This window comes from Pezoporus occidentalis, unplaced genomic scaffold (assembly GCF_034315485.1).
Source record: "Pezoporus occidentalis ecotype Australia unplaced genomic scaffold, CSIRO_AGI_Poc_V1 ctg1, whole genome shotgun sequence".
Classification (NCBI taxonomy): domain Eukaryota; kingdom Metazoa; phylum Chordata; class Aves; order Psittaciformes; family Psittacidae; genus Pezoporus; species Pezoporus occidentalis.
The window spans coordinates 4,168,868-4,185,028 of NW_026912778.1; the positions used below are offsets into that span (position 1 = coordinate 4,168,868).

The 16,161-nt window shown below is 35.9% G+C and overlaps 1 protein-coding gene across 5 annotated transcripts in view; it reads right to left on the reverse strand.

Moving 5' to 3' along the window:
• The window catches only part of SPOCK3 (SPARC (osteonectin), cwcv and kazal like domains proteoglycan 3), a 186,896-nt gene that overhangs the window by 41,171 nt on the left and 129,564 nt on the right, over window positions 1-16,161 (reverse strand). For all 5 annotated transcript variants that reach the window (XM_062615424.1, XM_062615348.1, XM_062615178.1 and 2 more), the window contains exon 6: window positions 10,414-10,528. In XM_062615424.1, the coding sequence (XP_062471408.1) occupies window positions 10,414-10,528 (115 nt within the window). The remainder of the gene's footprint in view (window positions 1-10,413; window positions 10,529-16,161) is intronic.

Below are 16,161 nucleotides of genomic sequence, written 5' to 3' on the forward strand. Positions count from 1 at the left end.
TGGCAACAGTAAAAACATTCTTTTTCACAGTATTCTTGAATATGTTCTGCAGTGTTACAGAGTTTATTTTTCATAAACACAGCATAAAGTTTCTAGCATTCTATTTTTTTTTTACATAAACTGTACTGTTATGGAATGGACAGTCTACCCTTAAGCCTTCATTTCTTACTTGTAACTCAAGTTACTGTAACACATCTCCCTCATTGTTCTACTTGCATTTGTGGTATCACTTCTTTTCTGCAATGTATTTCTATCCCTTGTTCCCAAATATTTTAACCCCTTAAGAACATAAAGCAAACAAAAAATTATTTTTAGCCAAGGTCACCTATTAATATCTAAACAGTCCTAATTACCTTTTTTGAACTAAAGGTATTTAAAACAAAGTGAATACAACCTGCTCCATACAAGATTAGTTTGAAATCCCAGGAGAAACTCATGCATTTGAAGCAAAAATGGTGGAGTTACCTCCACAGCCTACCGCTGTGTTACAAAACTGTATCTCCATTTCCCATTCTTTAAACACAGTTATAGGCCCTTTGTCTTTCTCACACATTTTACTGCTTAGTCTCAGCCACGTGGCTGAACTGTGGGGTCTTCAGAGTTTACCATCTGCCAAGTTCCGGTGTGCTTTTCCACAACACACATGGACGAGACCTGTCAAGCTGCCTACACCCCTCACTTCCAACATTTCCCTGGGTTCCAGGGGAAAGAACCCTGGGTACCTGGTGTGGTCTGTCTAAGCCCCAGGCTAGATGGCAAAGGTACCAGGGTACATGCCGTCAGTTATGCCTTCTCATTCCAAACACATTCTCTGTCATTCTACAGCACATTAGGTTGTTATTAATCACACTACATTAGATTATTAGTAATTATGATGGAGAAGTCTCTTTTTAGGAAGTCTTAAGATGGAGTTTGATTAATGAAAGAAGATACTGCTGACAACTTTCCTTGGCTCAGCATCACCCAAGCAAAAAAAAAAAAAAAAAAAATGTCCTGCTCAAGAATCTAAAGAAGATTCATGCAGAAAATTTATCAACACTGAAGGAACAAACAATAAAATCGGATCCATTAAGTTTATGTTATTACACAGAGTAATGAATATTAAATAAAAGTCTTTTACAAATACAATATTTTTGTGCTAGTAAATTCCCTACCATAGCAGATAGAAATAATTTACAGATACAAATGAATTCTTGATAAGATTATTAATCTACTATCTTAGAAATACACTAATATTTATAAAGATACTAAAGCAACAAAATCTGATTAAACCATAGTACTTCCTATTAAAGATCAAGTAAAAAATGGTCTATAATTCACCTTATATACAAGATAGGAAAAAAAGACACTCTCAGTAAATTACTCTGACTGAATTTCAAAGCATAAAAATCTACAGTGCATCAATTTTCACTTTACCTTCAAAGAGCTTCTATTTATATATAACATATACTTACAGCTCAACATTACTGAAAAGGTATATAATGAATAAAGCAAAGTGAAAACCAATATTTTAACTTGCATGCCTGGACAGATATAGGTCTAAGATGATCAGCTTTGAGATTTAAAAGTGAATAGTATGTATTACAGTATAAAAACCAATAAAAGCAAACGGACATTTATTGCTATGTCAATACCCTCTAAAGAACTAAAATGGATATATAATAATATATTTTAGCTTTGTAGCATCTTTAAAATCACAAAAGGTTTCAGAAACATTAGTAGAGTAAGAAAGCTTGCCTATAAATAACGTATTTTCCTCTAACAAGAAACTGAGTCATGGTGTTAGAGCCTGTTTACACTTAAATCAATGGCAAGATTCACATTGCTGCCAGTAGTAAAGGCAAGAGCAGGAATACCAGCCCAGATCTGACTTCTGTGGTCAGTGATGTCAGTCTCAAACCGTATGCACCAAAACCAGATCACATAAATTCTTGGCTTTGAGTACTGAACTGATAGCTGTGCACTTGTACTTTAGAATTCATCTAAAGACTATTTTGAGAAAAACTAGCAAAATTTTCTAACGAAAATTAAGCAACTAAAAAAGTATAGATGTTTTCATTTATTGTTGCATTCTACAGAATTGTAGTAGCAATTACATAACAAAATATTTTACTGAATCATAAATATATGGGTAAGAAAAACAGTAGACTAAAAAGCTGACAATCACCTAAGGCAAATAAAACTCACATGTATAAAATGTTGCCACTGTCTGTACTCCCAAACTATCGAGACCACCTCCTTCCTATTTACTGTACATATTCTTCAGAGAAAGTTAACGACTGAGAGTAGTTTCTCCATGATGAAAGCCAGCATGCTTCTCTTTGTACTTCTTTTTATAGGCAAGTCAACTTATTTTCCATAGAACCATGGCAGCGTAAAATTAGCAGCTATAATTAGATCTTTAGGAAATATTTTAAATCATACTAACATAAGTATTTATAAGTAACCCTGAACAGCACTATAACATAACAATAATTTTATGTAGCCTCTTCTTTTTTTCTTATTTGAGGTTTGAATGTTAAATTTTACCCTTGACCACATGGCAAGAACTTCTTCATCTTACAGATGGGAAATTTGCTGTCTCATATAAATGGCTTCTCCTGGCTGCCCCATAACTAATTACCGACAATAACAGCCCTAATAATTGGTCTACTGTATGTTGGATGTTTGGATATGGATGTTATTTTACTGATGTCCTGGATTTAATCTTGCAGAAGAGAAAAGGGGAATTACAAAATAGTACTATCTGTCCTTGAAAGGTAATAATACAAAGTAGAGATTAAGGAGTTAACACAAATGTTATTTTTGGCCCTAAATCTCTTTATTTGTGAGATCTAGAAACCATTCAGTGTTCTCTTTGAACACAAACAAAACAAAAGCTCTTTTTTGGCATCTATACCTGTACTGTATGAAGAGTGGCTGAGATCATGTATTGAGAAGATGCTGCTATGTAAACAAAATAAGAGGATTTGGGAGAGTGCTGTTTTGCTATTTGTTTAAAAAGAGTCCCTATATTTGTTTTTCAAGCACTGATGCACACAACATGAAACAGAATCCACAGTCTCTTTAATCCTGCTATTACTTATCCTCACCTCTCCATAGCAATTAACAATTCGGCAGTATTCAGTATAAAATAGGATGCAGCTGAGAGAGCAGCTATATTCTATGATTAAAGTCTTTCAGATATGCTAACTGAAAATACTTTCAGCATGCAAAGTTGCCTCTTCAACTTCTTTCTGTCAAAGGTTTAGATTCAAAGAGTAGCAGCTTCTTATGTTACCTCTATAGTACTCCACAGACGATCAGAAAAAGAGAATCCTTTTTTTTTGTTCATTAATATAAGTGTACCTCTGTTATTTCAGTGAAAATATCTCAAGTGAGCTCTTACCACAGTATTTATTAAAAATTAACTCAAAAACTGTTGAGAGCAAATTCTTCTATTTTAGTAGCTAATGAAAATGGATATTACTTATTTTACCCACATTAGAGCTTTTTTCATGTAGCCTGCAAGAACTTCAACTGATTCTGAGCTTTTGGGTACGACTGCATGTCCCAGATGTATCTTTACTGTGTGTCAGGGCAGAATTGTTTCCATTAAAAAGATATACAAAGACACAATACAGGAGGATGCTGCAGCACACATCAGCCAAATATTTGAAATAGACTGTTTGGGAGACCAGGATATATAATGTCTATATAATGGCACACATTTATCACAGTGTTAGTGTAGCTCGTCAGGGACATAAAAGACAGGCACTCTGTCAAGCTTTTTGGATTTAAGGAAAATTAAACTTTCACAATGTATGTACTCTAGAGTAAAGCAAATTCATGTCAACTGACGCTTTTCTCTGATTCCATTGGAAAGTCTTTGACCATAGAGTTGTTAGCCATATACCCACCTGCTGCCCTGGCATTCCAAACAAGTTTAGTGAGTGTACTGTGACAATGAAGAAGCACACCCCAGGTATTGGTCCAGGCAAGAAAAAATAACCAAAACCATTTGTCAACACCATCTCATGTCTTGAAGGTTTTAACTGTTACTACTCTCTTATACATTTTTTGTTTTTTACTTACTCAATAGGCCTTTATATAACCTATACACCAAGTAAATGAGAAACAAAAGAAATTGTCCACAGTGATGCAATAAATGCAGCAACATTTAAGGCAGAGTGAATAACCTCTTTCTGTCTCAGTTTCTGAATGGATTTTTAACAATTTTATTTCTGAAACTGATAAATTCCTTCTGCATTATCCTGCAGCTTTTGAGATGTTAAATGCTACAGCTGATCACAGAGAAGGCTGCTCGGTGGGACCTTCCTTTTTATTTTCTGAAAGGTGGGTATAAAACTCCTCAGTCCACAAACCTTTACTGTCCTAAGAAATATTTACCCATCTAAGATCATTAATCTGACATACCTCAGATAGTAGTAAGTACAATGTTAGTAAAAAAGAAATACAAGGAAATATTAAGACTGGAAACAAGGTAAATTTCAACAGATTACAGATGAATCCAAATCTTGGCTCATGACAGTCCTACCCTGACTTGTTAAACCAATATCCCGTATAAGTCAGAACTGCTTTTTCCAGTCAGCTGGAAAATGTAAGGGATTATACATATATAAGCCTCATATATATTACATTAAATGATATTTGAGAAGTAAACACAGTTAACATTTTAAGTCTTTATTTATCATTCCCCAGATTACCTTATTTCTTCATGTGGAAAAAAGACAACATAGTTCTTGCTGTTATTTAATTCTCATGGACCTATACCACAAGAATTAAATAACAGCAAAAATTTATTTGTCTATATTTTTTTCCTGTAATGTCTTGAACTAGTATTTTTTTGCTATTAAAAACTCTGAGGATTTTGCTGCTGACATTCATTCTTCCTTCTAAATTAACAAAACCTCTTAATAAACCTGGCCTTCTAGAACATGCAAGATACAAACTAAGAAGCAAATGCACTTTGCAAACTAAACCAAGTAACATTTTAATGCTTGCCAGGCCTAAACATGAAAGCATACAAACAGGTAAAGACATCTCATCTATTTAATGCAAAAATAAATTGCTTGGCAATTACGTAATATACTGATTTTCCCTCTTATCTTTTTTTTTAAACTACAGCTTAGGCCATGAACATCATAAATCAAATTCTGACTTTATTTGGTGAGGCATGTACTCAAGCATTCGCATCTAGCAAGCTCTTAATTAAGCTTACTGGTATACAATTTTCTCTCTAGTAGAGCCTGAAGGATATTCAGGATTATTTTTCCATGTTTATATAACAAGATACTTATTAAACTTTTGCAGAAATTAACAGAAGACTACAGTTAGTAGGAGAAGTCAATATGGTGTAAGACTATACAGTGGGTCAGACATTTTTTCAGAGTAATTGCATTATAATTAGAACTGCCAAAGTCACTGAACTAAGTTGAACCCTGAAGTAGAAAGGTTTGTGTAACCTTTATAATAGGTTCGAGGTGGGGTTTTTTGTTCCCTTTTCATTCATGCTGAAAGAGAAGAAAACCTGAACTTTCCATTATATATCTAGAGGCTCTTGTTAAAAACATTTCTGAGGATAGCTTTATTCACTAAAGGTTTTTATCATATCTTTTGAATTATATCACATACAATGCAAGGAACGAAGCAACATCTGCTATCTATGAATGAGGACCATTTCAATATATACTCAAAAAATATAAATTGTAACAGATTTCAAGCCAGTATGTCATGTTCAGTAAATGGATTGTCAACACTTATTTCAGAATATGAGTACACTGCTATAGAGAAATGCATTTTCTTAGGAGCTCAAAATATCAAAAGCAACACTGAACAAACTAAAAAGCAAGACAATGCTTCTGGGATCATGCCAAGGTACCACTGTGCTTGTTAGGCAATTGCAACAGTCATTAATCATGTTCTTTAACATCAAAAGAAGCTCATGCACTTGAGAAAATATTTTGAATATATTAATCTGCAAAATAAAACATTATTGTGAAGCAGAAAGTTCAGTTGTGAACACATTCGCTCAACTTTTTGTTCTTGCTGTTTTCCAGCCATTAAGATTACAAAATTCAATAGTTCTTTTTTTTTCTTTTTTTTCCTAATAGGTTTAGCATACCAAAGCCCTGAAATCGGTTAAGAACTCGAAAAAACTCACCCACAACCTCATTCTTTCAATCAGATTTTAAAACTTGATATTTTTTTTCTTTGAAGAATGCTGGCAATATGTACTTATATTACACAAATTTGTCCATTTGAGTGTCTATTCAGAGGTTTCAAAACAATTCAGTGCAAATCAAACATGAATCAGCAGTGGACTAGAAGACACAGTGGAAGAAAAAAATAAGTTTAAATTAGGAAAAAGTGCCAAATGACAGAAGAGCACTCAATAAAACTATTTTTGTTCTAAACCCCATCTTTTTAATGGGAACAAATTAAGGAAAATTAAAATCTGTTAATGAGACAAGAAAACATTTCAATAGAAAAGCCTTATCTCCGTGCACCTCTACTTCTCTATCATTGTCACCTAAATTTTCTAGAAGAAATTTTGCTGTTAATAATTTAATCTCAAATTAGCTGAAAGGAAAAGATTTAAATAAAGTCAAAATAGCCAATTGTTAAAAGCTTTGTAATGTAATTTTTTTTACTTTAATTTACTTTAAATTACTGAAAGAATAGATGTAGGTTGGTGAATTGTACATTACTAAAAAAAATGTAACAAAGCTTCAAATAAATGTGCTACTGCAGTATGTGAAAGAATAGTTTTAAATGTGAACACTAACAGGTAGTTAGTAGGTCTGTGGATGTCTTAAAATTGAACTTTGAACCCTCAAGCATAAGGTCACTACTTCTTAGCTGCAATTGGTATGGACTTGTGTAAATTCTGATATAAGTTGCATTTCCTGAATTCTTCATTAAATAAACTGACACAGAATGGAAATTACAGGAGACTGATTATGCATTGTGTCTCTGCATACAAACTATTTACATTAGGAAAATCAGGGCAAGGATAGTGCGGGTACTAGGGGCTGGAAGGATGGGTCCTGGAAGAAGAATGGCTTTCTAGAAAGAAGAAGGGGTCTCTGAAAGAAGACATTTAAAATCCTGGCTGATGGAAAGATTCTGGAAACGAAGAGAGATCCCGAATATCAATGAGATGCTTTCACCCGAATGCAGGGAAACTCCAAAGAACCATTGCCAGAAACACCCAATATGCACTGCATGCAGCAGCATGGCAGAAACCAACATGATTTTTTGCCTGACTGTCCCAGGTCAGCAGTGACCTCCCTACTTGGAAGATAAGCTGAGATCTAGTGAACACAGTGCTGGGTGGGAGGGTGAGAGAGTGGGTGCGAGAGATGAAATCAAGTTGAGTAAAAGCTCTTATCTCATCTGTTCTTAAACAAATTTCAGTATCCAGATGCACTGCAGGTTCTTGTTTACTCTGTCTTGCCTGTTAATAGTTACAGAATAGGCTGAGCTTCACTGCAGATGGCAGGTTTACGAGCTCCTATTTATTTTAGATAGCTGAAACCAGAAGCTAAGCATGCTTTATACCCAAAAAGAAGCAGAAAGAGGACTGATCTGGTGCTTGTTTTCTGGGCAGCTGGGGATGGGTGGAAGGATGGGTGATCTGAGTTGCCAGAAGGCAAAACACGATGAGGTGTGCAAAGTCTTAAAGTTAACAGGACTTTGTGCGTCCTTAAAAATGAGCACAACTTCTGTATTTACCCCATTGACTGATCTCATCTCCTTTTCCAGTGATGCAATTGGTAAGTCTACACTTTGCATCATGCGTATTTGCTCTTATCCATAAGACTGAACAGCAGGACTAGCAAAAACATAGTATTCTACAATAGGCAAAAGATCGTAACTGCTATTTGGAGCACAAAATGGTACCCAGACACTGTCAATGAGACAGAGGTCTCCCCAGTCTCACAATATGGGCAGTACACAAAAGCCTTCTTAGTTTCTGCTTCCACATAACCACTGTAAAAAAAGACTCAGAAGAGCTTAGGAAAATAAAGACCTGCACATTCCAGCTCAGGGAAATCCCTACATGCACAACTGTGCAAGCCAGTATGACCTGGATAGACCAAATCCGGGCACATACTTGAAGGAGATTAGGGCAAAAATAGCACATGGAACAATGGCTAGGCCTGGAAAATAAGATAGGGTCCTGCAGGTGCTTCTTCACTTGTCTCTTAATTAACATCTCTATCACTAGTGATGGTGCCTCCCATTCTTTCTGATTTTCCTTTCTTTCTCATTCTGCTTCTAAGCAACTCCCTAAGTCATCCCTCTCTTCCCATCTTCATTTATTTCTAACTTTGGGTGATCCTTCTCTCCAATACTGCCTCAAGACTTTCTCTCTATGTCAGTACACTAAGCTTGTTTTTCCTTCATTTCTCTTTTGACAAATTATTGGAACACCTGCTGAAGTTTACAGTTTTACCCATTTCTGTCTCAAAACTAAAACCAAAACAAAAAAATGATGAAGAAAGATATTTATTTTATTGTGTCCTTTTTTCTCATTTGTTTTCTTACTAAGTTATACAGCTAGCTCCAGATAAACTTCTTAGGCCTTTCATTTTTGGATTCAAGATAACTGACATGTGCACATGCAGCCTAGAACACTTCACAGAGTTCCATTTAAAGAATATGATTATATTCTTAAAACAAGAGTTAAACCAAATTTTGTATTTTGTTACTATAATGGACGATATTTCAGCAGTGATACTTAGCTTACTCATATTTCTCATGCCTCCTGGCCTTTGGCCTTGTAAAGAAATTATATTCAAATTTCAGTGTTGCAGTAAAATGTAGTAGTGGAAAAGCCCTGTATTTCGCTTGCCCTGACAATCTGTGAGGATGGGATTATAGTGTTAATTCCCATACCCATACAGGATTTTTTCTTTCTCTTTTACATAACTAAGCAAAAGTAATCTTGGTCCCTTGGCAGTATAAATCTTCAAGAAGAGTTCATTCCTAGGAGTTAATTCCTAATTAAAAACAATTCAATTTTGTTGAAGCAAATAAAATTTGTCTATTGATTGTTTTCAGTGTTAAATACAGGAGTACCAAAAAAAGAATGTACTTGAAAGAACACACACAAAGACAAAACACAACTGCATCAGGTGAACCAGCTTCCAGCAGAGAAAACGTTAATTTTATTTTGGTAAAAAATAAGGAAAATGATACCACATTAAAAAAACAACAGTGGACAATGACAAGCCTACTACTCACAGAGATGCTTCTCAGCTCATTACCTTCATTTTATTTCATGCCCACTGTTAAGCAGATATCCCCTCATCTATACCAAAGATGCAGAAAACTGCAACTGCATTAATGTTATACTACATGTGCTATCAAAAGGGCCACATTAACCATGGGTCATCAAGTGTTTTTCATTCAGGCTGGCAATATAAGCAGATGACAGATCTATCTATTTATTTACTGGTACTACATGAAATTGTAAATTAATGCTTTAAAAAAAATCTCAAGGCTGTACTGTTTTGCAGAGGGGTTATAGCATAGGGAATATTTAATTACACATTCAATTAATATTTGATTACACAATCAATGATACTGCTGAAGGCCAAAAACTTGACCTAAAGGAGTATTTCAGAGTAGTTTTAATTGACTTGTATGTCTGCACACAGCTCAGTGCTTGCAGTGGTCATCTCAGTCACGCTGCTCTTGGCAAATTCAGGTCCATGGTGGCCTAAAACCTCATGCCATGATAGCTCTCTATTCTGGAGCACCAAAGACGGCAAAGATGTTTAACAACAACTTTCTATAGACATCTGGGAGTCACTTAAATACAAACCCACTTGGCCACAATTTTTTTTCTCCAGTTGCAATGGCTAAGAAGCAGTGCAAAACAACTATATCTTCCAGCAGCCTAATCTCATGCATGGTTCAAAAGGAAGCTGATTTATTCCTACCAAACCCTTTTCAAAGATAAACTCACTTTTGTATGACAGTCTTTACTAATAGTTCCACAGTTTAAGTGCAACTGCTTGCTCCTCTGAGCATTAACAAGGTCTTTTAAGTTTCCTTTTTTCCGCCATACTTCATTTTCTTGAATATTCAGTTGAAAACACTAAGGAGCCAGGAATGTATTTTTCTTTGTCTTAAGTACAGCCATATGCAGCTTGAGGAGTATTAGAGTAAAAAAGAACAATAATATCTCATACTACAATTGCTGCACTTGAAAAGTACAGCAGTATTTTACTGGAGGCACATTTCAAAACCCACGGCAAAGAAAACATCCTTGAACAAAATAAAGCTGGTTTTATTCAACAATAATCAGTGTTTGAGATTACTTTACTGTTCTTAAGCAAAAATCTTACTTCCTTCTAGAAACAAGCTGTTAAAAATATTGTACAAATTGCCATCACTTACCTCTCCTACCATTTCTGCCTGCATTTGTGGATTTGTCAGGAGGGCAAGGGCAACGTCCTTCGCACTTCACTGAGATTCGTTTTCCTGAGACACACGCTTGATAGTCTAATTTGCACTGTAAGGAGAGAGAATGACTATCATTAACATAAACATCTTTTATAATAAAAATCATAGCTCTTTAAGTATTTTGAAGCAATCTTTCACGAAGTGCTTAGCTCTCTGCAGATACAGATGATAGGAGAATTCCGCAGTATATGCTATCTTTGTATCAAGAATTAGATTAGATAAAGCTACAAAGTTTTTGTTCCCTCAGCTGGCTACAGTTTCCAGCTCAACTCAGGCATGTATGCACTTGCGGTGTTAGACTGATTTGAGTATGCATGTTACATGAAGTAGACTGCATTGTTTTTTATTTGTATTATATGAACAAATAAAACAAGGCAACAAAATTCAATATTAGTAAAAAAAGCAGGTGAATTGTTACAGAATTTATCACTTAATTTCTACCTTTAAAATGACAGCAGCAAAAAGCATAATACACAAGATTTGCCTGATGTAATTCTGCACAGTGACAGATAGCCTTTCCCAATATAAAAAAAGATTTAATTTGTATGGCTCTGATCTGTTTACTTACAGCTCCAATTCAGAAACCATATAATAATTAAATCTAACCATGAAATGGAATTGTTGTTTCAAACATATGAAAATAACAGTTAAAGACCACATACATAGAAAATAACATTTTTGTAAGCATTGCAATTCCTACTGAAAAGCTGAATTTATTCCAAAAGAGAAGTTCTTGATATAAAGAACTTTCTGACGGATGCTTTGCCAATGTAATATTAAAAAAAAAAAACAAACCACAATTCCAAATGGAGTGGGGGAGAGAAAAGAAGTTAAATATCTACAAAGAGCTTTTTCAGAAAAGGACAGGAGGAGATGGTTATGGAGAACACTTCATCCTTGAATAAAAGATGGAAGATGTCTCATTAGTTAGGTAAGCATAGTCAGAAAACCAATGCAAGTAACAAAAATACTAAGTTGAGATTCTATGCATCTCAACACTTCAGAAGACCAATCAGACTTTGTGGACTCATCTTAAGCAATTCCATTATACAATTATCAGTATTTCTGGCAACACCTAAAGTTAAAGTCAGAAAACCTAATGCAAGTAACAAAAATACTGTAAGTTGAGATTAACACTGTCATGCAGCTCTCTACCTAGCACAAGCTGCACCACATCACTGGCAATACCAAAAGGAAGACATTTTAGGAGAGAAAAGAATACCTCAAATTTTGTGTATTTACATAAAATCATTATTATAGTTCAGTTCTGACTGTGCTACCTTTTGCTGAAAAGGCATGGTTAAAGGACAACAAAGCTAAAATAATCTAAAAAAAAAATCACAACAGCAGATCTGCTTCAATTGAAATCTATATGAAGAGCAACAGTACCTCTTAAAGGACCAGAAAATTGAAGCAAACAGCTCTGCATAAGCTGATTATGAAAAAACTGAATACCTTTCGTATCCCTGCACAATTAACCTGGCTGGACAAGGGAGTACTTGCATTAGCTATGATGCCCACCAGACCTCTTCCCAGGCAGTGCATGACAATTCATATTTTAATACCTGAAACAATCTTCAAAGTTAGTAGAATGGCTCACAAATACAAATTTAATAGGTATTTCTGTTAAAAAGAGATATCTTCCCTTTTTAAGATCTGAGAATTTTTACTATTCAATCTTAGTAGCTTAAGGAGTCAAACCTACAAATACCTGTGCTTTAGGCTTTGATTACACCTGTTGGGAGACTGAACTTAATGAAATCACAGCTAAATTGAGGAAGTGTGGACTGGATGATCAGGTAGTGAGGTGGACTGTGAACTGGCTGAAGGAGAGAAGCCAGAGAGTTGTAGTCTATGGGGCGGAGTCTAGTTGGAGGCCTGTAACTAGTGGAGTGCCTCAAGGGTCAGTACTGGGACCGGTATTATTTAATATATTCATCAATGATTTAGATGAGGGAATTGAGTGTACTATCAGCAAGTTTGCTGATGACACTAAGCTGGGAGGAGTGGCTGACACACCAGAAGGCTGTGCTGCCATCCAGCGAGACCTGGACAGGCTGGAGAGTTGGGCAGGGAATAACTTGATGAAATATAACAAGGGAAAGTGTAGAGTCCTGCATCTGGGCAGGAACAACTCCAGGTTGCAGTATAGGTTGGGGAACGACCTGTTAGAGAGCAGTGTAGGGGAGAGGGACCTGGGGGTCCTAGTGGACGACAGGATGACCATGAGCCAACACTGTGCCCTTGTGGCTAAGAAGGCCAATGGCATCCTGGGGTGTATTAGAAGGGGGGTGGTTAGTAGGTCGAGAGAGGTCCTCCTTCCCCTCTACTCTGCCCTGGTGAGACCCCATCTGGAATATTGTGTCCAGTTCTGGGCCCCTCAGTTCAAGAAGGACAGGGAGCTGCTGGAGAGAGTCCAGCGCAGGGCAACTAAGATGATTAAGGGAGTGGAGCATCTCCCTTATGAGGAAAGACTGAGGGAGCTGGGTCTCTACAGTTTGGAGAAGAGGAGACTGAGGGGTGACCTTATAAGTGTCTATAAATATATAAAGGGGGAGTGTCATGAGGATGGAGCCAGGCTCTACTCAGTGGCAAACAATGATAGGACAAGGGGTAATGGGTACAAACTGGAACACAAGAGGTTCCCTTAAACTTGAGAAGAAACTTCTTCTCAGTGAGGGTGACGGAACACTGGAACAGGCTGCCCAGGGAGGTTGTGGAGTCTCCTTCCCTGGAGACATTCAAAACCTGCCTGGACACATTCCTGTGTAACATTATCTAGGTGTTCCTGCTCCGGCAGGGGGATTGGACTAGATGATCTTTCGAGGTCCCTTCCTATCTCTAGCATACTGTGTACTGTGTACACCTGTTGGGAGACTGAACTTAATGAAATCACCACTTTTAAAACATCAAAAATGGACATATAAAACCCATTTCAGGTTTATTTTACTGAAATCAGCATATGAGTGCAAAACAAAGGAATACTTTTTTTTTTTAACATTTCTTTAATCCTTTCCTTGAGACATTATTTTTTACAAAATCCAGTGCTTCTGTTTCACTCCAAATGTTGCTGAAGAAACTAGTAAATACTTCAAAGCTGCTGCAGCTAATGATGAGCTGTAAGCTGAGTCCGTTCGGTTTATTTTTCTTTAAAGTTGTCCACTCTGTAGTATTTGCAAGTAACATTACCCTTTTCCATGCTACGAAAAACATAATGCACGAATCCTACCATAGGCACTGATACTGAAGTTAGTGAGTACAATGTCAGCACATAACACTTCCAAATCAGTACTCCCATTCACAGGTATGCTAACATTTTACACTCACTGAATTCATTTTATGGACAGGCAGGCAGCAGAGACAGATTCCTTGTCTCCAGAAACAAAGCAAAATCCTGATGTTTGTATAAGTCAGGAATGAAACGAGAGGCTGTTTTGAGAATTTTGTATCAGTAGCTAATGACACCAGGAATATAACTCTGGCTCAAACCTCTTTTGCCTATTGTCCAAATAAACAGTACACTGGGATACTGCAAATGAGGCTCAGCTAAATAAAGGTGGGCCAGACTTCCCTCAGCATTACTCTCAAACTGGCAGAAGAGCAAGCAACAACCTAAAAAAGCCCACAGAAAAAGAAAACTGTGGCATACACAATATGAGGACATAATGAGAATAAAGGAGAGTGTTTGGAACAATGATGAAATAATTTGTTTTACCATGGAAATACCTGAAGAGGTTAAAGAGCGGAAAAATATATGAACTATTATGTTATGTATAGGAATAAAATAATTCCAATTTATTTGTCCTTATTAGTGACTTTTCTATATGCAGAAAACATCACGAATTTCGCAAGAAATCCAACTGTTGTATTTCACGATATTCCTTATTTATGCTGGTTTTATAAACTTTTAACTGCTTGTGCTACTTTCATCACAATCCTTCATATGCATGAAAAAATACCATTTTACTTCTGAATGTATCTAGATTTTTTCCTCCTGCTCTTGAATTCCCTTTCCTCTTAGCATACTAGTTTTCCACCTTGGAATTTCACCATGTCTCATTTGTATGTTTGATTCTAAGCGTGCCTCAACTCTTGGAATTTGCACACATTTTGTTTCAAGACAGAAGAGTAAGTATTTCTGACTTCAGAGCAATATGCTGAAAAGTGCTTAAAAAAGGAATAAATCATTTCAGTACAGACAAAGAATAAGTACTGTGTCAGGGTCTCTTGGCAATATATTTCAGCATGAAAAATTCTTCATTTATGTACTGTCAAGCGTCCCACAGAAAAATGCAATTTCTTTACTCATATTCTGCCTGTTTGAAAACCTGTTCAGTCTTAAATGGACTTGACAGTCTTCAACATTTGCCTAAGGTAGTTGTTTAGTGAACTAGAGACAAGCAATTAAAATCTGTGGCAAGAACATATATGTCATTTTTAGACAGGTTTCTTGCAGCTTTACTGTTATTAAAGATGAGAACAGTTACATTTCTGAAACAATAACACTGTATGTTATTTTGATATACATGAGCTCTGCTCTTAGAACTACCTGTTATAGAGTTGGAAAGATTAAATGACAGTGATACATTTTATTAAGCTCTGCCACCTTCCATTCCAAAGTAGCTACCTCTGAAAGGTTTCCAACAGATCTCTGGATATTATACATATAGAGCCTAGTCTTGCTCCCAAATTGAAAAAAAAAACAACACCCACTTAGTCTTCCATGGCATATAATGAAAACAATAAAATACAAGGGGAAAGTACTATTATTTTTGTGTGCATTTGATTGGCATGAATACAAGGTCAGGATACACTTTATTTATTACATGAAGTTCTAAATAATCCCAACTTCCCTTGTATTTGTAATATGGTGTGGTATTTGTAATATTTGGTGTGATATTCACCAAGTTCCACGTGAATATCACACATTTCCATATATACATGGTTACCTTCAGAAAAACCCCAAATGATAGTCCCGTGAACAACTGACTAATTTTTCAAATATGAATGACAGTGTGCATGACATTAATATATGGGGAGGACACTGAAAAAAACTGTGACTTGGGAAAAGCTTCTGATGACTTCAAATACATAGGAACACTCTATAAAAAGGAGTAGTAAGTCAGCACAAGTGTCACGTATACAGCTAGGTAAAATCTCCAGGATATTCAAACAATATTTGTACAGTCTAGAGGTTTTCAAATTAGCTGAATTTGATATTTATATCTTTGAACACTTGAGCTGGCTAGGCATACTTGCAGCCATTGAGAAACTGTGAAGGACAGAATATGCACCATTGGACTGGAAATGCATGAAAGATTAATAAAATTAAAAAAAAAAAAAAAGGAAGGAAAAGCTGTTCTCAGAAATTACATAGAAAAAAAAACAGCTTTTGATTTCTGAGCACCTGGAAGGAGATGGACTATGCTATAGGCTTTTATTAGGCAAATCATAATAGTTCTAGTTTCACTCTATGGACAAACATCTGGAAAACACAGATATACTAGACAGCAAATACCTTGATTTTATCAAGGCATGTCATACGCCTTTACATTCCAACCTGGTAAGCCCTACTGAAAAGTATGCTATTTGTGTGCTTATACTGTAAGATGAGTACCAAAGTAGTTGAATGTAATACTCAGGGAATAGTGATCGATGCTCACTTAAATGGGTAAAACGAAA